The following is a 27,891-nucleotide window of genomic DNA, read 5'->3' as shown; positions in this document are numbered from 1 at the left end:
TCAAAAGGTGAGATAAATACATCATATTTGATAAATAAATACTATTCTATAATAATAAACATGTTACATGTCAAAAAAGTCATTGACAAATACCTTCAAAATAAATAGGATTAATATCTTGTTTCAAACGCACATAATGTCTCATACAAAACACTGTCATGGATTCTGAACACATAAGTTTACAATGCACCATATCACTCCATTCTAATATTTATCTGTCAACTTTACCATGTTTACAACTTAAAAGACAATGATTGAAATTATCTATAACGATTTTGTAGGTTGAAAGTTTAGAAAACAAAAGTTATAAGAAAGAATAACACGATGTGTTACTAAAGAGTTTGTAAGTTGAAAATTCAGAACACAATCTGTAACTATAAAATGTTTCCTAAAATCACTTAATGCCGTGTTTAATTGGGTAACCATAGAGAGAGCAGGATAGGGCAGGTGAAATTCATACATACTGGAGGGTTGAAAACTGAGTGGAAAGTCCTAAACATGCTAGAAGTTGTATAGAGTAGAAACAATAACGTTACCATTATATTAAAATACAATATAAACATCAAAACGTAACAAATAACAAATGATCGTGATGATGATAGGATCATGTATAGCTACTATACGGTGGCACTATGACTAATGAGATTGTTTATGAATTGAGACAATATCAAAGACCATGATAAATATACTGTTTATGACTGTACTACTGCTCACTAGGATAATTCTCGTCTTCTACATCAGAGAGCGATTCCCCTTCTTCTAGTAGAGACAGGATTTCCTCTGCAAGACTTGTTATGGCAGCCATGTTTACATTTTGTAAACCAGATTCATTGTGTTTTATATCATCGTCTAATTCGATGGTACTGTCAAAGTTTGTTTTTTCGATACATTCCTCAGAATCTGTAGACTGACTGTTCAATGATACACCGGAATCGTTTATACTCTCGTTTTCGGATGAGTTTAACGCGAGATTATACTGTTCAAACATATATTGTAAACTGAGTAATCTTTGTTGTTCTCGCAAATGATCTTGAAGTCCGACAACAATGGGATCGTCTGGTGCAAAGTGTTCCTCTTCAATTAGATATCGAATAGCCTCGTCTGCACATGCATTGTAACCTGCATTTAGTGAGTCCTGACAGGACGAGTTCATTCCAATCAGAGCAGGGTGAACGACCGGTTGTAATGTGGAGTATTCCATATATTCCGGTACAGGAGAAGATTGAAACTGGATCATCTCATCTGCAAAATAAAAAATAAAAAATAATGAATAAAAGATGTAGAAATAGAAACTTGTGAGTCTGCAAACATTATGAGCACCATATTTTAAACGGGGGAGAAATACATGTATACAGGGATTGCCATCTGCACAAACTACACGAATTTGTCCTCAGGTATAAAAATTGCAATTGAATGAATTTCATAGTGATCATACAAAAACGCTGGTTTTCTTAAAACATTTGAAAAAAAAAAGAAAGAAAAGATAAAGGTATCTACTGACAAAAATCTAAGAGTAAGGCTTTTAAGAATCATTCTTAACCTCGACTGTAAAAAATAGGTATAAAAAAAGGTAACTAAGGAAAACAGGTACAAATAAAACAAGTCCCATTTTCACAGAAGATTATAACAATAGCTGTATAATAGATTGCATTTTGTAATGAATACATATATATATATATATATAGTGTTGAATCGAAGTTGAATCAGGATAAACGTTAATTAATTATTGGGTAAGGAACGTTTGAAAAGTTTGTGTCGATGCTTACAATATATACCACACAGATGTGAAAAATCGTTTCTCAAGTGTGCAGGTTAAACCAATGTTAACGCTCTTATATTTTCATTCATAACTATTTGAAAAGTGAAATGTACATGCTGTTATGTAAGTGCATGCGTACTCTTGTTACTTTTACTGCATAGGTACATTACATGTAGCCAATAATGTTAACAAGGTCATAGAACAAAATTTACATTACGAGTTCAGTATTAATTTTATTTTAATTTACGTTAAATTCTACACTTTTATAACATTAAATAGAAAAAAAATCGATGTTATCCAAGTCTAGAAGTGTAGCTTGAGCTCTTTTTATTGTAATTTTACAAATGTCTATAAATTCACAATTTTTCGTGAGAAAATAAAAATCCGATAGCTGACGGCGGTCAAGACATCCTTTCGCACGCTCCAGTTTATAGAAATTCCTGGGAAATTTTTCCCCACCAGTCGATCGTGGACTGTTGCATTGGTTACAAATTGATTGAAATATTAATGGCAATATCTGTTTTCCGGCCTATATAGAATCGTTACCAGTATGAAAGGAAAAACGTATCAAGGAATATTGATCCGGCATCTAGCAAACGATGAATTAACGAATTGAATCAAGCTCGGTGACAAAATGAATGAAACAAAGTATTGGTAATAACTCTGTATATAAACAAATATTGACGCTTTTTTTCATTTCTTATAAAATCTTATTTTCCCTCTGAACAATTAGAACTACAGATCGTCATAAATCTGTAAAATATGGGATGCAAAAATATCAGTAATGTTTCTTGCTGGACAATGTAAGCAAACGACTGCTTTAGGTGGACTAGTGATTAAGCTGCAAACATAACGTGGATTTATTCTGGCATAAGACTTTTATATTTTAAATATTTGTAAAAATGCAAAAATACATACATCTAATCAAAAATAAATGAGTTTAAGATAATATTTAAATGCTTCTCAAATACTGGGATGCAGCAAGGTAAATGAAAGTCTTTACAATAATTTAAAAATTTAAATACATTAAAACCTAAAATCGTTTAACCCTATGCAACTCTCTAAAATAATAATATTATAGTTTGCTTTTATATTAACTTGCATCATATATATTATATATAGTAGGTCTCTTATTTAAACGAGATTTTTTGCATTGAATGACTTTTCACGTTCGTTACATCTTTTAAAGATTAATACAAAATTCCTTTAAAAACTGTTTATTTTTTTAAAAGCGCTCTTTTTAACTGAACTTAAACTTATTCTTTCGATAAATGCAATTTTACAATTACAATTTACAAAACCTACCTCTTTTAACTTTAAGCATATTTAGTCCAAAAATAAAATGCACTTTATGTGTATGTCTTAAGTCGTTGATAGTTTCCTTTGTGAGTAGTTGAAATATTCCCCAGCTGTCAGTATTGCCTGCTGCTGTCTGGTTATCGAATTTCAATGGTAATGTAGTGTGAATATAACACATGTGTATAGGAATGTTGGGCGAGTCCAAGTTTTTATCGGGGGATTACAAGTTATATTGTCAATACAATAATTGATAAAATCAACACTATTATTTAAAATCTGAACGTTTTATGAAAAAAATTAAATATTATAAAGATAATATGTTATCATTATGCAGAAGCTTAACTGTACTGTCCGTTTTAAAATTTGTGGTTTTTAAATTTTTACCTGTAAATTTTTTGCAAGATTCCTTCTTTTTGAATAGTAAACATCGATAGCAAAAATTCGGTTTTTATAAATAAAAGGGATTTAAATGACTGTGTGTCTAATCTAATTGGCTATTAAAATCCGAAATCTCGAATCAACACAGTAAGAAAAGAGTTAATTAAATTGTTTATGGCGATATGTATAAAGAACATCAAAGAACGCCGTATGATGTTTGTTACAGAACGGTCGGTCCTGTAATCACTATTTTACTATGTATGTAGGAGGAAAATTATATACTTTTCACAGTTGTACGAGAATCTAATTTATATATATGCATGACTAACAAATATACGAAAATGTGTCAAATGGTCGTATGACCAAGTTCGGACGTATTTACCTTTTGTACTAGTAGAATACTTAGTGTGAACAATTTCGAATGGCCAAAATTAATAGATTCGATAGCCTAAATCAAAACCAAGAAGGTTCAGTATGTCACTATTACAAAAAAAAATGAAGATATGGTTTGATTGACTATGAGACAACTATCCACAAAGACAAAAATGACAAAGACGTGAATACGGTCTTAAAAAAACTCTGGCTTTGTCTTAGCAATGATTATATATCCTTCTTTTTTGGAAAATTCTTTTTTCCAGAAAAAAATTATATACATACCAGATAACGTGCCAATGTTATAACCTCGTGCGTAAAACCTACAAACTACTCAATGGGTTGGCTGAAGGTTCAGTATGGTAAGCCGGTCATAAAGTACAGGAATTTATACTCAAATCTCCAAATTTTTCATGTTGAATACGTAATGATAAAAATTAATTCATCTTGAAAATTGATGTATAGATGTAGCCACTGGGTTTGATCAGGGATAATAATTTAATAAGTGAGGCCCGTCCGCGAGCCTTAATATGAAAGAAATCAAAATAGAAACACAATTCATGTGATTTTGAATTTCTAGTTTCAATTTAGAAATGAAAGAAATACATTTTACGCGATATGATTTTTCAACATTGATATAAAGTCGGATCAAAAACCGTGAAACAATATTTAAAAATTGATAATTTTAGAGGCAAGTCTAACGGATTAAGTGATGTCGCCAGGTACATTTTTAAACTTGAAATGAAGCGACTATATTGTCGTCTATATCTTTATCAATTCAATAGAAATCAAAATTTGCACACTTTGTGTTTGACAATGTTAATTGTCAATAAAAATGTTATTTTTAATTAATTGTAATTTAAACTCTAAATGTGCATTTCTTTTATATTGACTAGCGACTTAGTTACACAAATAAATTTCACGATTTGAAAATTAATGATGCAATCAAAATAATTTGAAAACGAAGTCAGGTATCAAAAAATTTCTTTTTCTATTTTTTCATTTTTTTTTTAAAGTTAAGTGTGACTTTTAACTTAGTAAACTTTTAAATAGATAGACTGCTCCACTTGTATACAAAATGACACACAAACTGTGACCAGACGGACTCTTGGCTTGGTGTCATAATAGGATTAATAGGGAAAAGACCGTTGACCTTGAACATTTCTGTGCTACTGTAAAAAAAAAACCTTTCGGAGATGCATAACCTGTGGTTGTAAATGAAAATGCCTGTGGTTTCAGAAGAAAAGGTTATACAAATAAGTGTAAAAATGATTATTTATTATTGAAATAAATGCTTGTCGTGTCAATCTTGATAATCGTGATATCATAGAATGGAAGGAAGAAAGTTATTTAAAAAAGAAGATATGTAAATATTACAAAAGGGATAACAGATGCACCAACTACCATGGGGTAAACAATTGTCCAAATAACGTGTCAACATTACAAATGGTCAACAAGGAAATATATTTGTATTAATAACACCTGGGACATAATATATTGTTTGTTTACTGTTCCCAGATAACACTCATAACTTTGAATATGATGATAAGAAAAATCATAGTAACGTTCGAATATATCTTTCGATGATTTTTCAGGTTCTTATAGAGCTAGGAAAAATAGTGGTATGTAAATAGAGTCGCAGGATTTTAACAATCTTTCGATTTGATATGCAGTAGAAGACCAATGCTTTTCAACGCAAAAGACTAGTGTATCATTATATACCCCCATTTTGTGTACTCCCTTGGATGTATTATGCAATTGTGGCCCTATAATAAATCTTTGAATAATTAATATCAGTGGGACATAATATATTGGTGTTAATGTGCTATTCCCAGAAATAACCAAACATGGAATATATTTTAACGATTAATCCAGGTTGAAATTCCCATGCTGTCACGGCTATTTCTAGTATTATAATGTAATTAATTCGTCATAATTTTCTATACATTGCATAAACTCTTGAATTACTGCCATCACTTATGATCTTTTAATAGAAATTTACGGTGAAAGGTTAATGAAAATCTAAATAGAGATAGGGATGTGATAAGGATACGTCCATTGTCCGAAGGTGTTGACACCTTCAATTATTGTCCTACGATTATTTTTCACATTCTTGTACAATGAGATGACATGTCTATAGGAATGTTTGTACAAAATCTTAAGATCAACACCTTCTTTAAGCTAACTGCAATTTGGGTAACACTCGTTGTGCGAATTAACGATAATGTTTTTATTGATGCCCGCACTACAATTTTCTTAAATGTCCACAAAGTGTCATCAACGATTAAACGTCAAGTTTTATAACTACTCGTAAAGCAGTTTGCCTAGTAAGTGTCAGTGCAATACAATTCAATGGCATGCCGTAAGGTGATAAAAAATATCATTTAACAATTTTCTTATGATAAAATCAATTAATCTATTAACACAGTGTGTCGTTGAATTTAAAACAGCTGTCAAAAGAATTACTATGTGTGTATTTCTTTAAATTAAGATTAAAAATGTTAGGACATTATTTCACAAATTACAATACAAAAAAATATTCAATAAAAAAATTTAAACATTAATTGACTATTTTGTAAATACATGGTAAAACGTTATTTGTTTAAAAGTTTGTTTTTGGTCATAGTATTATCAAAATCAATTGGCTATCCTGTGATCAGATATTGTTTTCAAGGTCGCATTGTAAATTCTTAAAGATGATTTATGTTTTTTGTTTTTGTAAAAAATGAGTTGAAAAATATTTTTCAAGTCATAAAATCATATTAGCGCCATGGAATCGTTTACACAAGGATGTGTACAGTACTATATAACTTATTGTTTAAGGCATCACTATATAGAAGAAAGTAAATGTATAAAACGTCCGGATAAATATATATGTATAGTCACATACATTTGCCATAAGATCCAAAAAGTGTTCTCGTTTTTTGTTTGGTCAAAATGTTTGAACTAACCATTACATATTATATGTTTTTTTTGTCTTTGTTATAAATAATGGTCGCTCTTTTTACAGATTAACTATCATTTAAGCTTTGTTTGAGAATAATTAGTGATTGCAGGTTTACCCAGAATGTTTGCTTCATTTATGCAAACCAAAATATATCAATGGAACAGAAACTGTTCCATTTCAAGTATTTTCACCATAAAAGGTTTTTTTACAAAGAGGTTCATTTTTCTTAATATTAAAATTAATTGTCTGTTTAATGCTTAGTGGATTATTGATTGTCTTTTGTACTTTTTTTCCATAAAGTTGAGAATGGAAATTGGGAATACGTCAAAGCATGGAAGTATTATATTGACAATATAATACTTCCATGGTCAAAGAGACAACAAACCGACCAAAGAGCAGATAACAGTCGAAAGCCACAAATATATGGCCATGGAGTTGACTTTTGAATTTTGTTTTCCCCCACAAATGTATTAAAAAAAAAACCACACACACAAAAAAAAGAACTGATATATACATGTAAAGGGTGTTCGCTGGTCTTGTTTTGTTTTTAAAACTCCTGTAAGTAAAGATATTCGGAATCCGATTGTTTTATCCATGTAGTAATAGTAAACATTTCGCCTACTTATATCTTTTCTTGTCATCATACTTTTATTATCAAAAGGCCATATTTTGAAAACATTATGAAATTCATAGTATTTGAAAGAAGTAAATGTCAATGTTGAATATAAGAAAAATTGAGAGATAATTATTTCCCGCCAAATTTTCAATGACTAGGGTACGGACCATACATTCTGTTTGCTTTCATAGTTCATTTATTTATATGCTATCGATTTATAATAGTCTTTTAAAGAGCTTGCTATTATGGAAAAGAGTAGCGAGCTTCCTTAATATCATATTTTAAAAAAAAGAACACTAATCTTATGCCACGAAATAACTTGACGTTCTCATTGATTGATATGGTTACATATATAAATTGACTGTTTACAAATTTTAGATTTTTTTTAAAAACTTAGGCTTTTCTACCTCAGGCATAGATTACCTTAGCTGTATTTGGCAAAACTTTTAGGAATTTTGGTCCTCAATGCTCTTCAACTTCGAACTTTATTTGGCCTTTTTAACTTTTTTTGGATTCGAGTGATGAGTCTTTTGTAGACGAAACGCGCGTCTGGCGTATATACTAAATTTAGTCCTAGTATCTATGATGAGTTTATTTTATATGAAAAAGTTGATATAAATCAGAAAATACTAGATTTGATGCAAAAATCAAATATTTGATTAATCGGTATACAGCATTTATATAAAATATAATTTCGAAGCCTATAAAATAAACAGCCAATGTGCAGATAATTCTTCTCACGAAGAAGTCATCTGATTTGTGGTAGCTAGCTGTTACATTGTATAGATGTTCGCAGCCGCTAGTATTGAATATTTAAGATGAAAGTCGTCTAAAGGCCATGTGCTGTCCAATGGAACAATGGTGTACCGTTATAGACTAATAATCCTAGGACAGGTGCTACATGTGTATCTTAAGTGGGTATTAAGTTAGTTGATTGTCTACTTCAACTTTAGCTTTTATTAACGAGCAATTCACAAATAGAAAAACTATTAAAGTCCCAGGTGAAACACATCTAAACAACGCTGGATGAAGACGATGCAAATATCCCTACAGAAGCCTGAACTTTAACAAATATCCCCACAGATGAGCCTGAAGTTTATACAAATCTGTAATGGGTTTACATAAAATGACACCTATTCTGTGTACACAGTGACAAGATTACACACCTTTGTAATAATCTATTCTTTTCCTTGAATATTGTTAAAGTTGATAAAGGAGTAAAAAAGTCATCGACTTTAACCGGTATTTATACTTGAGCGGCTTCGATTGTTAAATAGTTTTATCAAATTAAATGTATATTTTACGATTTAAAGATTTAATAATTGTATATAGTCTGCTGGTTTCAAATCAAAATTTAAGAATTTTATATTGATGAATACTACACCTGACGCTGATGGGAAATTCGTTTTAAATTTCAACGACTCGCTCGAAATCTAAACTTCATTTTTTTAAATTAAAAGTTTGAAAATAAATTCTCAAATGCATTGAGATTTTCACTTCTTTTTTTAATATAAATTCCATAATGTATTTGTATTTTGAAAATACAATGGCTATAACAACATTTATACCACTTCAAATGTTGCCTTCCTGCAATGTTCCTCATAAAAAATACGGGTAACTCCAGTATTGAAATATGACCATCTCTTGGACTTTGTGGGGAATCCCGGTGCAGTTTTTGCGATGCAAAACTACGCAGCCAAGTACGGTCTGAATTAGGACTTTATATGAGAGGGAGGGTATGTTTTTTTATATATTGTAATAAAGGCATATTTTGGTATACTGCCATGAGCTGTCGACATTAAAGTGCTGATTGCTCCTGTTCATTAGATCCCAAAGGAGTATATTCGAAGCATGCTGTTCACTAGCCAACAATTACTATAAATTCTAAGAATAACATTTAATATTAAGGCAGGTAATTTATAGAATGTTCTTATTCGTTTTTCCAACAGAAAAAATAGCATGTATCAATGTGAAACACAATAATTGTACAGCAAAAGGTCAGCAAACTATACAAAATTTAGATATACTAAACTTTATAGTATAGATTTGCCATAAACATGAACAGTGTATGAGTGTAGCTAAATGTCTAAACTAGTATTTGAGACCCTAGTTTCTATGATCTGTAATTTTACATTTACATATTTTAACAAATATTTTTTGACACGTTGAATGGAAATCCGGCTTATTACTTCATTCAAGCATAATAATTAAGAACACAAAAACCCCGAGAACGTTGAGGAGTAACAAATTTCATAGTTTCCCACACCACTTGTCTCCATATCCTCGGAGTTACGAGAGTCTGAAAAATGAGACATCTTTTATTCCCACATCTTTCGATGATATTTATTATACTACCATTGCATCAATTCATAGTATAATGATGACCATTGACCTAAGGGGTTAGGGTTGCAGGGTTAAATACATAAAATTTTAATCCGATATCATTTCAAAATTCACGTTCGAAAAAGGGTCATTGTCCACAATTAATGGTGCACCAGATGAGATGACAAAACGTTTTTATAGTCCAAGTAAAGAAGTCTTACAAGAAAACCATTTGACCGTCTATAGGTCAAGAGTGAGTAGTGAACCATGTTTTTATTGATGCAGTAGAATAGAAAGGGTCTTTTCAACCCCAGTCATATATCTGACAGTTACATCTGAATATTATAAATGAAATAATAACTATCCCAAGAACATAGCTAAATACGACAACAAAAGACTGACAAATTTTTCAAGCACTTGATATTTTGAAGTGTATGAATAGCATCTAGATTGTATCTCATTGGTGTTTAGTAAGCCATTCATTTATATGTTTAAGCGAAGACCTGAAAGAAAATCTGCTCGGAAATCTTTAAAAATTCGCATCGTTTTCATGTTCTTATATTATTTTGATATCAACTGTTTGCATTTTTATTCAAAAACATAAATAATAGCACCCTTCCTTGTGACGTTTCTACGAAATCTTATACACCTCGCCATATATAGCAATATACATTTTAAAACAAAAAATCATTAAAAAAAAAGAATAAACTTTTAATCGTTCAGCAGCGAAGTTATATTACAACCTATGTAACGCATATTCATGAGAGGGTAAAAACTAAAATTAATTTCGTTAGGTATAAATTTGGCAACCCTTTAAGTCATGAGTCGAAAACAATCTGACTATGCCCAGGGAAAAGGATCAATAGGCAAACAACTGTATAAGACTCGCACCATAAAAAACACAGCACTGCAACACAAACCCCACCAAAAATCGGGTGTGATCTTAGGTGGCCTGGAAGGGTAAGTAGCTTGATCTTGCTTTACATGTGTCACCCGTAGTGTTACTTGTATAAAATACGCTGATAAGTTATCTAGAACTAAAAGTTCCACGTATAAAAGCAGATTGAAAATCGACTCTAATCTAAGCATAAGACATCACTACATTCGTTTACCATCGGTCATGTAAGTTTTCTAACCTGGTAACTTGACCAATTTTGAAATTGAAAAATTTTATTATGACAATCATTCTAATTCGATTTATTTACAATTGTTAAGCTATGCTCGATATTGGTATGCGGAATTCTATGATATGCTTATAAATTAACTATTTCAGATTTAATACTGATCGCACTGATACATATTCATGAATATCTTTGACTCTCGCACGGTTCCGGAGCGGATTATTTTATGGATCATTGAAGTTCTGAATTCCAATTTAAGGGTGCGATAGTTTTTAAACAAAAAATCTTTTCAACCGCATGATTATTTGTGTACAGTGAATATGTATATTACACCGACTCAACAATGGGCAGCTGGCAATAGAAGAACCTTTGGCAAGTATTATTTATGTATAGTGTAAAAAACGTGCTGGATACCAACGAGTCCATGCAGTTGTTTATAGAAGTGGTCCAAGACATGTAATATTCAATCAAAATTAAAAATAATTTATGCTTACCTCCATTCTGTCCAGAGTATGAATTTATTTCAGTGGCGACCTCTACATGTAGCGGTTGACAGAAGTCAGTGTAGTCCTGCATCTACAAATGGAAAAGAACAGATTCATAGTACTATGCTGAAGACATGAGTTGTAAAATCTTATAGCGAATATAGTTTAATTTCCAAACAGATGTAATAGCAATTTTGACGACAAAATATTTATATCATATCATCTACTATCTATAGTAGTATTCAACGGAAAAAAATATAGCCGAAATGTATATGTTACTCCGGGTTTGTATTCCTTTGATGTGTTGCCATCGTCGGTTGCTCCTTTTAATTTCGTCGTGATACGTTAGAATAGTTATCAAAGGTACCAGGATTATAATTTAGTACGCCAGACGCGCGTTTCGTCTACATAAGACTCATCAGTGACGCTCATAGAACATGCGTGCACGTTAGATATGACGGAGACACCATGCATACGTTTGCCAGATTTGACAGAGACACCAAAGGGGCACATAACGTTTGCGCTTATAACGATAAGACACACATGCGCTTCAAATATGTAAAGACATTTGCGCTTTAAATTTTGATAAACCTGTAGTACATGTTATACGATGGATAAACATTCGGTTAATTACATTAACTAATTCGTTATATTGATGAACAGGCATCTCAGTCAAGGATTGAAATTTTTAAATGAGAGCGAAATACCAATCAGGACAAATAACAAGAGCGAATTTGTTCATTTCTTGGGTTGAAAATATCAAGCGAAAACCATTGGTAACTACGCGTCTCTTTGATGTTTTCATAATGTTTACTTCTAGGTATCTTTAACTTAACTATATGAATGTGCTATGAAATTACCTATAAAAAAGAAAAAAGAGCAGGCTAATGCCGCTTCAAGACAGTACTCGCACCTGCAAAGTGGGAAGGGGTTGACATAAGTTGCAATAACTTGTTTCCCAATCCACTATAAATAAATATATTTAAACAAACTTTTAACCATAAAGAAATATTGCAAAAGCGCAAATGTCCTATACGAAAAGTGCAAATGTCCATACCTAAATAGCGCAAATGTCCTATAAATTGAAGCGCAAATGTCCTATGGATTGAAGCGCAAATGTCCTCTGAATTGAAGCTCAAATGTCCTATGAATTGAAGCGCAAATGTCCCTTATAAGAAGCGCAAATGTCCTTTATAAAAATCGCAAACGTCCCGCGCCGTTCTCAAGAAAATCAAAACATTTACTGAGAGAAATGGACACCGTATCGCTGAGTGTAATGTATTAATACGTCTCCAGTGACAGTCCAAATTGTACATCCTTCATCCCGACCCCCCTGTTCTGCAGAACCTGCCTATTATTTTAATTGTTAATTTAGCATGCATGTAATAGTTACCACTGGACGTAAAACCAACAAAAGCAATCATTTGGTCAATCCATTCTAACCAGACTTGACATCTATACAGTTTGTACAGTCTAACGCATAGCTTAGCTCTCGAACAGAGAATGTTAAGGTAACCTTATTTTCCTTAGGGAACCAATATTTCATTTCGTAATAAGCCTGAGTTGTTGAACGAAAATTTCGACGCTTTCTTAAATCTGCAAACGAAAAAAATCCAACTTGATTGACATTTCAAATCGCTATAAAAATTAACTTGAAATCAGGCATTCTAGATGAATTAAATGCTAATTTTCATACTTTTTTGGGGGAATGTATACAAACGTTGATCGAAACACATTTTGTATGAAGATCTATGAAGTGCTTAATATTAAAAACGTGCGCACGATCAGCCCTGTTACAACCCAACAGAATTATAAAAAGAAGCAGCAAATCATCATAATTACATGTTTTACCAAAACCACGATTGTCGTTATTTTTTTTTATATTCTTTTATATTCATGCTGAAGTAAATATTGCATATTATATGAGGTAGTGTCCACCATCAGATTTCATATGTGAAAATCCACGTTAGGAGGAAATTAATCCCATTTTCTAAGATTAATGCGCTGTTTTCCTTAATTTTTTTTTTAAGTCCAAACTGTTACCTGCATGCATTGTAAATATGTAAGTTTTAAACTGTTTTGCATGTAAAAATTAATAACTAACATTATTTACTTTCACTTGAGGAATTTAACAAGCCATTAAAGTGTGACGTACACGCGTCGGAACAAAGAACACACGTAATACGCCCCGCGGGTTGTGATAAAAACCACAGATTAATCCAGGTAAGCAGTTGTCAGGATTCACTAGGGCACGCGACAGCTGTCGTTTGGTGACCTTATGTCGTAGCGTCAAAATACTATAATCGCAGTGAGGGAACTGATAGGACACTTTTGAATTTTATTTTTTATCCGTATTTTTTTCTACAATTTAATATTTTTTATCTGTATAAATATAAATTTACGAATCATATTTAAGAATAATCATGCTTGCCATACCAGCAACTTTATTTCCGTCATATATTCCTTTAAAGGTAAACGAAAGAAAGAAAAAATAACCCAAGGATAAAACATGAAATTGGTTAATAGTTTTAAGATAAATTATAAAAGTTATATTTGAATGGAATTGTTTAAAGGTAGTATTACTAACTAGCAAGCTTGATATTAAAGACAACATATTTTATCGTAGTCAAGATTTATGCAATGTTCATAAATCAACATCAGACAACATATCATATCTGCCTGCATAAATAATTAAATTGTTTGGTGTTTATATTGGAATTATTCTGAAAGAAACCGTTTAACTTTAGAACGTTATAACGTTATTTTTGGTACTTAAATTCTTACCTGAAACTGTTAATACATGACTTTATATTAATCCAGGTTAGTACTCTAAATTAAGTTTCTCGTGGTTACAAAATTTAAAACTGTTGTTTTCTAGTCGTTTCAAAACTACATTCCGCCACTGGCATTATTAACCAATCGGAAGGTTGTTCTGTCGCGTGTGATCTATTAAAAGACGCACGACCGACGCACACACACCTGCTTTCAATACATTTCTTTAATGCTAATCAATACAAATTAAAGCGGGAGACTGAAGCTATCAATATTTTATTTTTGAATTATAAAAAAGATATCTGATGTTTAATATGCAACACTAATCACAGGTTTATGAGAAATCCAATTAAAAATAATATTGCATTAGATTTTATTGGCAAAACGACGTCTACTTTTGAGATAATTATCAAATCTCAGGTTTTATATAAAAGTATTGAATCTATAAAAAAAAAAAAGAAAAAAAGCGCATGATAAAATACAATATATATATACATCACTGACAAGCACTTCAAGGCAAAACTTTCTTTCAGACGAATATTCAAAGAGTATTTAAGATGCAATGGCCATTTGTGCCTGTAATATACTAGTAATTGATTTATTCACCGCATAGTAGCGGTTCTATTGAGTGTTTATTCATTTTGTATATATATAAATGTTAAAGTAAGACTTTTTTATTTGAAAAAAGAGGTTGATATGATTTTTATGTAGTCCTTGGACAATTTAAAAGAGAACATTAGAGAACTTTCTTCAATTGTCGTTAGTGCAATGATTATACGCCTTGAAGATAATAGTACATCCTATCACTGAAATCAAAGCATGAAAAATATACAAAAAACTTTTTTTTTTCATTTTAACAATCTGCTTTACGTCTACCTTGAAGTAAGCAAGCCAAACTTTCAACGCGTGCTCATATTTATTCAATTATGGGTTGTTTGCATGTGGGAAAGCTTGTACATGTTTATTGACTTGGATAGCAAGTTATCTTATTGACACTCGTATCACGTCTTCTTATATTTATCTAAAAAACAAAAATTTAAAAGGAATCACCATTATTCTGACATTTATCACTAGTTATAAGGTGCAATAGTTTTGATAAGAATTCTTTTCAAAAACCGAAAACAAAACACAAGTAAAAGTTTACACACCACAAGCCGGTTTCAAATTTGAAATATTTTGTCAATAATTGGGAATTAGATTTTCAAGTTTCTCACATTCAAAAAAACGTACGTTTACAAATCTATAAAAGGAAAATGACATCGTACGAGTGTGGTGTGTCGGAAGCAATGTTTTGTATTCATACGTCTCAACTCGACCGATTCCGTACCCTCATCTAGATAGAAAAAGAGTAGCGGATTATACCTAGGATAGCCGAATGGTTTAAATTGTTATACGATGATGACTGATGTACCCATATTTTGACTATTTTAATAATTGTGACTGTTTATTTAACGCATCATGTAAATGTAGCGGAATTTGATGAGACTGTTATTAAAGTGAGAGGGTTAGCGCTATAGAACCAGGTTTAATCCACCATTTTCTACATTTGAAAATGCCTGTACCAAGTCAGGAATATGACAGTTCTTGTCCATTCGTTTTTGATGCGTTTTGTTTTTTGATTTTGCCATGTGATTATGGACTTTCCAAATTGATTTTCCTCTGAGTTCAGTATTTTTGTGATTTTACTTTTTGTATCATCACTATCGCATGCGTTCTAACTCAGAAATTTCAGAATGGTCAAATGTATATTTTCTGAGCAGCTATTGATCAAAGGTACCGATACCCAAACTTTACCAAGGGGAATGAAAACGTATACTTTCTAAATACCTTGTATAAAATCTATATCATCGGAGAATTTAAGACAGTATAATGTTGTAATATAATTCATGCCAGTGTCTTTACATGTACGAACATCACAACTAGCTAAAAAAATAAACATACAAAATGGAAACACGACTTTACATAAATTTTGTGAGTCCGAATTGATTTTCTAGATTAACTGTCATCAGGAACTCTCAGACCCTAACGTATCCGTAAAATCCAGAAGTGCCTAATTTTGATATCTTTATAATATATATTGATAAAAACTTTATTTGCAACAACATTTCTGATAAAAAAAATATGCCTGAGTGACATTTTATTATATGAGGGGATTTTTTATTGATATCATAGCAAAAACATTTTCAAATATATAAATAAATTCACAGTGTATGATGTGTAAGCAAAATATGAAAAACATGATTCGCTGTCATTTCCCATTGAAAAAGAGGAATTGCTCTATAATAAGCAAATGTTTTAACACGTGCATAGTTAGTATAAAAAAAAGTCCGAGATCTTGTAGTTTACAAGTAAAAATATTTTGAGGTGTGGCTGAATTTTGAGGTCTTATAACATTTGTGTAACCAAGGAAAAGTCGATGATTTCCCAAAGGCAGTAATATTGCAAAGTTTATACATGCGAATTTGCTACCCACACCTTATTCGGTAGAAGACGGACATTATCTGGAAAGATATTAATTAAACGTTAATATCGTTTGTAATGCTGTTTGAATAAGAATTTATGCAATTGGTGCCAACGGAGTACATTAAACGTTAACCTAATTTTCAAAATTTGTGGCCAATATTTTGTAAATCTTTTTTGCTGTTGTTGACATTATTATTATTGAATACGGGCAAATTTCAAGCTTAATGTTCTGGCTTTGGGACGCAGATGTCCAGTTTCCAATATGTCCTCTTTGATTTTAAGCGGTAACATCAAAGGAATGGAAAACAATTGTAATCGGAAAAGGCAGATGTACCGTTATATTTAATAATGGTTTCGAATCTCAATTGAAATAAGTTAGTTCTTTTCTAAAATATTTCTACCATTTGTCTTTTTAATAACTAAATATCGTTATTATGATAATTTATAAAATAATCAGATTGATTTTATTCCGGAGATTTATTTCGGATTGTTTCATACAAAATGCTAATGTGAAAATGTCTTTTCCCCCAAGGGGACCCCTTGTAGTTTAACCGAACACCTGCCGAATTTCGCACTTGAAAGAATAAGTGACGATGCGACTATATGCAGATGGCATACGACGGTCTGGTAAATAGAGTGTACATATGACCATGTGCATCACGCTTTAATTTGCCGATTTACAAAAGAAGGAGGAGAAACTATTAAAACGAGATCTTTATCGGCTTTATTTAAATAGTATCATACAAATGTTTGCTAAGTAAATAAAGAAAAGTATCTATAGTAGCCCTTGTACAGGTGTAATGGAAGTTACGTCGTCACATTGTTAAACTAATTTTGAGTAGACAATATTTTTTAAACGTTTTTCGCCTAGAATCTGCAGGATAATAAAATTTTAGTCAAAAGTAATACAGCTTACAGAAGTTACATATACGAAGATAATAGTATCAATTAAGCTTTTGTAGGAATATACCAACTGATTGTTTGAATCCAAAATATTTTTTTTGACATTGATATAATATAGCTTTCCTGTATCAAAGAGGCTTAATTAATATCCAAATTATAAATTAGATTTAGGATTGCATCTCTTGTGATGAGCCTCGAGCCTCGCTTTTCATCATTTTTCCAAACTCGTACACATAAATTATGCAAATTCGACACTGTACATACTTGTATTTATAATCATGTATATCAAGCTTGCTGTTAAATTTTCAAATGCCTTAAAATGACGAATTCTAATGAAACACGCATGTAATGCAATTATAAACCATGACAATTGTAAAAAGGAGAATTCCATTCTTAAAATAAAAAGATTTTGTTCATTCATGCAATAGGAATTGTCAACTGTCGGCGTAAAACGTTTACAATAATATCAACACAAAATAAGTGAGCCAATAAAAATAACGGGTTTTTATGAAGCTAACATGTAATGTAATTATACGGAAATTGAATATGATATTGGATTGCCTTGCGATTGTTGTCAGCCAATCAATATCAAGGATTCTATAAAATATGTACATGTAGGATAATCAAGTTGTCGTAAATATAGGGACTAAACTAATTGCAATCCTTGTACCAAAATTCATGATAAACCACAATTTCCATTTCCTTAGTATTGATAACATGGATAAACTTTCTTTTATGGATTGTAATGTTCTATTGATTCAATATGTTCCTGTTGCCAATAATTGCGACACTCTTGTCCTGAACATTCACGAATATTTGCCACTGGACGTTAAGCAATCAACAATCAATCAATCAACTGCGTAACAGATTTTAATGACATGTATGTTTTACATCATAATGAATAAGCAAGCAAGTAAAGCTCTAAGAGAATGGAAACCTACAGATGAGAGAATAATAACAGCAAGATTCCATTCAAAATCTGTTAAACTTACTTTGATTCAAAGCTATGCACCAACTAACGAAGCAGACATTGAAACTAAAACCGACTTCTATGAAAAGCTAAGAAGTGTAATGGAAGGAGTGCATGCCCATGACGTTTTACTGGTTAATGGAAACTTGAATGCATAAGTAGGTAGTGACAACAATGGAGTGGAGATAATAATGGGTAACAACGGAGTGGAGATAATAATTGGTAACAACGGATGTGGAACTTGTAATGAAAATGAAAACCTACTGATTGAATTTTGTGGACTAAATGGTCTGGTAATTGGTGGTACAATGTTCCAGCACAAAGATATACATAATCTTACTTGGACATTGCCAAACAGGAGAGACAAAAATTAAATTGACCATCTAATGATAAAAGGCAGATGGCGGCATTCACTCAACGATGTATCTGTAAAAAGAGGGACAGACTGTGGAAGTGACCACTACCTGATTATTGGCAAAATAAAATTGAAGCTCCGAAGATGAACGAGCAGAGCAGGAAAACATTTGATCTGCAGACTGAAGGAAAACAAAATAAGACAAAAATGTACTACTGAAATAAAAAAAAACAGATACCAAGCACTCCGTGAAATTGATGACAACAATGAAAACATGGGTGAAAACATAACTGAAGTTTGGGATAACATCAAAGACGTTTATACTAAAACAGCTGAGAAAGTATTGGGTTTAAAGAACAGAAAAAGAAAACAGTGGTCGTCAGAAAAGACCTTGGAAAACATCAAAGAAAGGACAGCCATAGAAATAAAAACAAATGCAGCTAAATCTAACAGATTGAAAACCAAATTGCAATCATACTATAGAGATAAAGACAAAGAAGTAAAAAAAGATGCAAAGAATCATAGGAGAAACTTTGTTGAAGAACTTGCAAATGAAGCGGAAGAAGCGTCAAAGCGTGGAGAGTTCAGTGCAGTATACAAAATCACTAGGCAGCTCTGTGGAAAGTCCGGGAATAATGACGCACCAGTACTATTCAAAGAGGGGAAGCTTCTTACTACAAACAAGGAAAAGTTAGATCGTTGGGCAGAACACTTCAAAAGTATCCTTAATAGGGCTGATGCAAACGATGATATATATCCGACATTCAACCGTTTGGAGATGCACCACTGGAAATAGGCACAGAAGCTGTATGCAAAGATGAAATCCAAAAGGCAATAAAACAACTAAAAAATGGTAAAGCACCAGGCATAGATAACATCAGTGCAGAATTACTAGAGTCAGACATACAGTCAACAAGCGAGATACTACATTATCTATTTACCATATGGATAGATGGAGAAATACCAGCTGATAGGGACAAAGGAATTTTAATAATAGTTGTTGACTGGTATATGAGATCAACCTTAGGAAATTGAAACACTGGGATAATATGTACACAAGAAAACTTCAAGACTGAAGGATATGTCAAAGAAACTTGGGCTCAAAATAAACATCGAGAAAACGAAAGTCATGTCAATCAACGACCAATCCAATAAAATTCCAATAAAGATTGGATCCATAAACATTGAGGAAATAGAACAACTAGAAGACTTTATATACCTAGACGGTGTAATAAGCAGTGATAACGAGACCACCAAAGACATCAAATCAAGACTGAGTAAAGCTAGACCATCCTTCTGTCAACTCAGACTAATCTGGAAATCATCATCCCTTGACAGAATCACAAAGCTTAAAATCTACAACAGCAATGTCAAATCTGTACTGCTTTATGGCTCAGAATGTTGGAGAATTGTACAAACTGACTTCAACAAACTGGCTCCATTCCACAATACCTGCTTGAAAAGAATATGTAAAATCTTTTGGCCAAACAAAATAAATAACCAATCAGTAACTATTCAAACTGACAGCACAAAGAGACATAAGAGATGAAATAAAAACAAGAAGATGGAAATAGATAGGCGATGTCTTAAGGAAGGAACCAGTAAACATCGCTAAAGTGTCACTAAGGTGGACTTCAAATGGCAACAGGAAAAGGAGAAGACCTAAAGAAATATGGAGAAGAACAGTGGAAAGCGAGATGAAAGAGGTTGGAATTTCATGGCGAGAAGTAGAAAAGAAAGCACATGTCAGAGTGTTATGGAGGGATCTAGTGTCGGCATCGAAGCACGAAGAGGATTAAGTAAGCAAGTATGTTTTACCCGTCACTTTGTCTCACTCAATATAATTAAAAACAATATGATATATAATAGTTCTATATATACAACAGAACAAAATTTACAATATGAACAGTTTGTTTATGAAAACTATCTACGGTAACTATAAAGTTTTCAGTTTCCAACTTTCACATAAAAAAAACACCACATCGACTTGTAAATGTCTGATTTCGCTTCGCGGTTTTTCTTTTAACTTAAGTGCGCATAATTAACTTAATGGTGCATGTATTACTAGAATTGTTTTAGAATGTAACAAGAGTTTTGCATCCAGTTTAAGCCAAATGAACTAAAATCGGTAACAAACTAAATTGATGTTGTGGTTTTTTAGCAAATATAAAATCATGCAATGAAAAAAATGTCAATATCTTTGATTTTAAAACCTGTTAAATAATATATGTCCTACACGATTTGATTATCAAATACCCACTATTTCACTTGGTTAAATCTGCAGTGACTAGTTTTAGAGTGTGCCTCTGACATGAAATTCCCCAAATAAAAATATGCTGAAGAGAGAAGAGGTGACGGGAGACTGAAAGAATAGACAGTTTAAAACACAGAAACATGTTTATACCGATTTTGATCAAAATGAAATTGAGAATGGAAATGGGCAATGTGCTTGAGAGACACAACATAACCAAAGAGCAAAGCCCCCAGGATTAATAAAAAAATAAGATTTGGTATGACTGCCAATGAGGCAACTCTCCAAAAGAGACCAAAATGACAGAAATTAACAACTATTCATGTATCTATCTATCTATATTATATACGTATCTAAAGTCTATATCTTAAAATCAACTGTTTACTGACCAAAATGGTTTGTAAGATACAATTTGAAAAAGACTGCGGTTGTTAAATATGTAAGCTTTACTTAGTCTGAGTCTGCGACTGCTTTGTGCAAATTTAATCATGAACTGTGTCAGTTAATAAACTCATCATAAATTCCAGGACTAAATTTTATATATACGCCAGACGCGCGTTTCGTCTACAAAAGACTCATTAGTGACGCTCGAATTTAGTTACCTCAGGTGTCTCCAGTTTTTAGTAGATATTGTAATTTCGAAAGATTCCTATTTACCAGGCGTTAATATCTGTAACTTCAAAAGGACAAAGTTTATAAAAAAAAAATAGTAAAAAAGTAAGATAAAAACCGCACTATTCAAGTCTTATTATAGTGCACCGTGCACCTAAAAAACGTTTAAACGGAAAACAAACTATTACCAAATACAAATACATTTGTCATACAATTTTAGTTTTATTATGTTTTAAATGCATTTTGAAACGTTATGAAAATTTAGCCTTTGGTTGTTGGCTTATTATCAAGTAATTTTGGATTTTAATGGCGTTTTGAATCTGCACACCTGATCATTGAAATAACATTATTTGATTTGTTGAAAGAATTTGGCATTATTATTTTAAAATCATAAGCAATAACATTTTCTTATGCATAATATACTTAATGATTATTATAAACGTGAATTGAATATTGATAAAGAATGTGAAATAATTCAATTTTGATTACATTCATAAGTTCAGGTACAAAATTTAAATCCAATAATGTATTGAATAAAAATCTAATTTGGTTACATAAAATTATCAAATTGAATTTGAAGAATTGAAAAAAGATATTGCAAAATGAATTATTAAATTCTGCATTGAAAGATCGTCAATTTTAAACCGTTGCATCATGGTAATTTGATGCACCACGCATTTATTGTGACTGACATCTGCATGAAGAAAAAATACAACGCTTTGTCAATTTTTTCTGTACTCAGTCAACAATTTTAGTGTTTAGAAATCAAAAATATGTAAATGTACCATACGATAACCCATTTTTTTCATCATTTTGTTGAAATTTGATAAAAGGGTTATTCGCTAATAAAGCGTAATATTGTTTTTAGAAAACAATCGTTTAAAATTTGTTCAAGTGCGCGGAAATTTAAAACATTCGACACTTAAAATTATAAATATCTGTTTAAAAACTTCTATAAACTTAAAATTAAATGAAATGTTTCTTCTACACTAACAGTATACTGGAGGACACAGGCATCCATTATGCAATGTCAGTGTGCTGTATAACGCTGAGACTACTATATGGCACATACATGAACATACTTTCTTCTGCGATAGCATTATATTATATGGAATGGACTGTAACATGTTATAGGATGACACTATGTTGTAGGACATGGACTGACTGTTTTTAGGCAGTTAAGCTGCCTTATGCGAGCACCCTGGATTTGTGTCCTACCCAATAAATGCTGAAATACGTGCCATTGTTATCATCTAGCTGGTTACTATTATTTATTATTATTAGACTGTTTTTTCATACTTTACATTCTGGATTAAAAAAAAATATGACCAGAAAAACCTTATATGATCGTCAAAGTTTTGAAGTTGCACATAGGAAGTAGAGTACATTAGGAATCCTTGTGTAGTTTATTATCCCCTGAGCTTTTGGCTAAGATGGCAAAGAACAAATGTATGAAATATTTAATCGCCGAAAATCTCTAAAGACAAGTAGTTAAAATTTCCCAAATTGCAAAAGTCGTAGGAATATTGTTTGTCATCAATACGTAGTACAACGTCAGTAGTCTATTATATGATAAGTTCAACTGTTCATGCTGTTGGCGGCAATTTCAAATTAGAAGACGAAATTTTTATATCTTTTCAATATCTAGGCAAGGGTTCAAATAAGCGGTGGTCCGAGGTCCGCGACCTTCCACTTTTGCACGCGGAAATTCGACTTGGTTTCTAGCTGCATGTGTATGTTCGCCCGACGGAGTCACCGTCCACTAAAAGAAAACACGAAATAACTTTGCAAACCTTTTCACAACAGTCTCCAAATAAACGATCTAAAAGCTTATTGTCAGCATTATAATTCATGACAGCGATGTTTATTTTGTTCAACCGCTAGCTTTATACAGAAAATCGCCGACAAATAGTGTTTAAATTCGACTAAATTCGTATCTGATTGACAAAAACGACATTGTAAACACAATAAAATGGCTGCCGTGATGACAACATTTTACAATATCGGAACCGATTCCGGAAGCGGATAAGGGTAATTCCGGGTTTGGCGGATAACTACTAAAAAAATCCAGACAGGTGACAAAATACATCTATGCATAGTAAATGATAATAAACACTAGAATTGAAAAGCAAAAGATATATGTTAAAGAAAGAAATGTTCAGCAGAAAATATTTTATACAGACACTCAAAACTAATACTTTTTGACAAATTTTAATGTCAAAATCCAATACAATGTGACAGCTGGGAACAGTGTATCTAACAATATATATATGTTCATGGTCACACTACAGTATAAATTTTCTTTATCAGTGATAAATGATGATAATGCATGTGAAACAAATTACTGCAATTTTAAAGGGGTATTTTTTTCTTAATTTTCAGGGTCAATTAATGTAGCTGGAAGTTTCTTACTTTATTTTCACAAATAATGCAACTATATTACATAATACCTGAATGCAAGCAAATCATATGATATATAAGTGGCGTCCTTAAGGCCACTCTACCCTCACTTGTTTGATGACTTGGAAACGGGTGAGATCCCCACCCCTAAACCATATTTCGGTATTCAAGTTTAGGACAATATAACAAATTAAATAAAATATAGGAGTTGTCCCTGGAGTCACCCAGCCCCTCCTGTTTGAGAACTTGGAAGCGGTTGAGATCCCCACCCCTTAACCATATGTATTCATGTTTGAGACAATATTCAAAATCAAATGAAATATAGGGAGAGCCGCTGGGGGTCACCCCGCCCCTCATGTTTTAAAAACGGCCTAGATCTCCAACCCTAAACCCTATAGTTTCATGTATGGGACAATATAACAAATCAGATGAAATAAAGGGGGAGTCCCTGGGGTCACGGTACGCCCTCCTGATTGAGAACTTGGAAATGATAAAGAATTCTCACCCCTAAACCATATATGCTCAAGAATGGGACAATATAACAAATCAAATGAAATATAGGGGAAGTCCCTGTGGTGACCCCACCTCTCCTGTTTGAAAACTTGGAAACAGTTGAGATCCCAACTGTAAAACAATATATACATTAATGTCCGGGCCAATATAGTTAGTTGAATGAAATAATGGGAGAGTCCCTGGAGTCACACTTCCCCCTCCTGTTTGAGAACTTGGAAACCGATGATATCCCAACCCCTAAACCATATACATTAATGTATAGGACAATATAACAAATAAAATGAAATTAAGGGGAAGTCCCTAGGGTCAACCTACCTTTTTCCTGTTTGAGAACTTGAAAACCGTTGAGATCCCCAACCCTAAACCATATATATATATATTCATGTATGGGACAAAATAGCAAATCATTTACATTTAATATGGGCCAGTCAGTCAGACCTCAACTTGTACTACTAGCAGTCAACTAAAACCAATGTTAACTACCAAGTAGAACAAATGCAATCATTGCGAACTTGTATCACTGCTGACTCACCATAAAAATATACATTGATATATGCATTGCTTTTGAAACCTTGATTACATACAAATTATTTGCCTTAATAATTAACTCATTAGATTACCATAAATTTATTATAAATGAATGATTAATGTTGAAGCAACATTGCCACAGTTTTCATGATTACATTGGCCTTGGTTTTTGGTTAACTGCCTTCAGTGCTTACAGCGCAAAGACAGACATTATGCTTCAATGTCAGTTCAGTGTTTAACGCAAATATACTTCCTTATGCGATGACAGTATACGGATTGACATCGATAGTCTTTCTTATGCGACGAGAGTTTACGGTATGGCATAGACAGTTTTTCTTATGCGATGACAGTATACGGTGTGGCATAAATAGTCTTTCTTTTGCGACGACAGTATACAATATGGCATATATAGTCTTTCTTATGCGATTAAATTTACAGTATACGGTATGGCATAGATATTCCTTCTTATCGGACCACAGATGACTTATCACGTTGTGATTGGTTAAACGCCGTCACGTGGTGACCCCCTATGAGACCGTAGGGGGTTAGTAGGTTTCATAGGGGGTTCATGACGCGTTAATGGCGACGTCATCTTTTGATGTTGTTGTGTTTCAATGTTTATTTTTTAACAAAACGCCGCAGAAAAAGTCCAGCGTCCGATAAATTCGTTATACGGTTAACTACTGACCCCCTACGGATCCATAGAGGGTGAATAAAATTCATAGAGGACTCGGCCTCCGGCCTCACCCCCTATGGATTTTACTAACCCTCTATGGATCCGTAAGGGGTCAGTAGCGAACCATATAACTTATATTATGCGATTACTGTAAACGGTTTGGCATATATAGTCTTTCTTATGCGATGGCAGTATATGGTATGGCATAGACAGTCTTTCTTGTGCGATACCAGTATACGGTATGACATAGATAGTGTATCTTATGCGATGACAGTAAACTGTATGGCATAGATAGTCTAACTTATGCGATGACAGTATACGGAATGACATAGATAGTCTTTCTTATGCGGTGACACTATACGGTATGGCATAGATATTGTATCTTATGCGATGACAGTATACGGTATGGCATAGATAGTGTATCTTATACGATGACAATATACTGTATGGCATAAATAGTCTAACTTATGCGATGACAGTATACGGAATGACATAGATATGCTTCTTATGTGATGACAGTATACGGTATTGCGTAGATAGTCTTTCTTATGAGATGACAGTATACGGAATGGCATAGACTATTAGTACGTTGCTTAACACATTTTGTAACATTGTATGATACAGACATAATTTATTATGCGTTAACAGTACAATGAATGGCATACTAAATCTTTCTAATATGATGTCAGTCCGTTTTATACATACATACTTTCTTATACGATGAAAGAGTACGCTATGCCACAAACTTTATTTCTTGGTTTTACTGCATACTATATGATACAGACCTTCTCATATAAGTATGGCACATCATATGACGCAAACAGACTTTCTTATGTGATAAAAAATATTCTGTCAGTCACAATTTTAAACGGACTTGTTTATGTGATAACAATATACAGTAAGGATCAGATAGAATTAGTCTTATGATAGCAGTCATACTAGTTTTCATAAACATACCTCTTCACATCTACTGTCGAGCAGTAAGCTAGGATCATCGAACGTAAAATTGAATTTTAAAATTGCCTACAAACTTATTGTCATGGAGTTTTCATCCATTTTCAGAGACCTTTTTAATGTCCTACAAATGGGATCGATTTTCAATATTTATGGCCTGGAAACCAAACCTTCTGTCCTATATATTATTTCATCTCTCCACACACTTTCTGGTAGGAAACACATTTTATGCAAATTTGATAATACTGACCTGACTGTAAATATTATGTGATCTAATTATTACAAGAATAAAAAGATGGATTTAAAAAACGAAAAATTAAATAATGACCAGACTTACCTACACTTACACGTACTTGCGGCTGCAAGCTAGGTCTGGATGAAATATATAGTTATCCCATGTCTTCCAGATGGATAAATACCCTCAATGTTAACTACCTAGTTGTATTTCAATATGAATACTTATGATCACTGACCTCTCACCTTTTTCTGAGGTATTTATTCATAATATTTGTTCTCGTCTGCAGGAATACACTTATAAAATTACAAGAATCTGTTTATTTGTTTTATATTTATAATCCGCACATACAACAAAGGGATATAAAAATAACCAATTTATTAAAATAAGACAACAAGAGTTCTTAAGTGTTAAATATTTCAAATACAAAAAAGGATATTTAATGATTTTAAATGTATTACATTTAACCGGCAACCCATCGGAACGTGTGTGACACAAGCTGTGCCACGCGGCCAATCAAAGTATAATTTACCTGTAGTCTGCTTACCTGTAAAATTTAAATAAATATTTTGACATCTTACAAATAAATTCTTTATACTAATCATGTTTATGAATGAAACAATATATACTATTTTGAGAAATGTAAAATATTGTACTTTAATTATCTTTAGACTGTAAAACATAAGGAAACATGAATACACTTCGATGTTTCAGATATGGTTTTATAAGTCCAATATTTGCATGAATTCAATTTCAACAAAACTTGGTGAATTGTTCATGCAATCGAAAAAGGATAATGGGATAAACACAAGGTCATACGGATTGAGTGTTTAGTCTTAGAGGCATGATTTTTTATTAGTTGTTAGTGGCTTTGAACTAGCTGTCAGAATACTGCGAATACTCTCAGATCTGTTCATTGTGTCTTTTTGTGTCGGGATGTATAAATACCCGGCCACGTCC

At 32.3% G+C, this 27,891-nt stretch overlaps 1 protein-coding gene across 3 annotated transcripts; it reads right to left on the bottom strand.

Moving 5' to 3' along the window:
• Positions 1 to 10: 10 nt before the first annotated feature.
• On the bottom strand, positions 11 to 27,133 carry LOC134687602 (uncharacterized). 3 transcript variants are annotated; one of them, XM_063548027.1, is made up of 3 exons: positions 27,034 to 27,133; positions 11,309 to 11,390; positions 11 to 1,242 (listed from the first exon to the last, which is right to left on the bottom strand). In XM_063548027.1, the coding sequence occupies exons 2-3, from the start codon at positions 11,388 to 11,390 to the stop codon at positions 704 to 706; spliced, it is 621 nt and encodes a 206-aa protein (XP_063404097.1). In that variant the 5' UTR covers positions 27,034 to 27,133; the 3' UTR covers positions 11 to 703. The 3 variants fall into 3 exon arrangements, with proteins under 3 accessions (XP_063404097.1, XP_063404096.1, XP_063404095.1); XM_063548026.1 differs by lacking the exon at positions 27,034 to 27,133 and adding an exon at positions 14,084 to 14,216; XM_063548025.1 differs by lacking the exons at positions 11,309 to 11,390; positions 27,034 to 27,133 and adding an exon at positions 3,065 to 3,243 and having other exon boundaries at positions 16 to 1,242.
• Between the last annotated feature and the right edge of the window lie 758 nt (positions 27,134 to 27,891).

This window comes from Mytilus trossulus, chromosome 10 (genome assembly GCF_036588685.1).
Source record: "Mytilus trossulus isolate FHL-02 chromosome 10, PNRI_Mtr1.1.1.hap1, whole genome shotgun sequence".
NCBI classification, from domain to species: Eukaryota; Metazoa; Mollusca; class Bivalvia; order Mytilida; family Mytilidae; genus Mytilus; species Mytilus trossulus.
The sequence above is the reverse complement of the archived record's forward strand: the minus strand, read 5'-3'. Positions and strand labels throughout refer to the sequence as shown.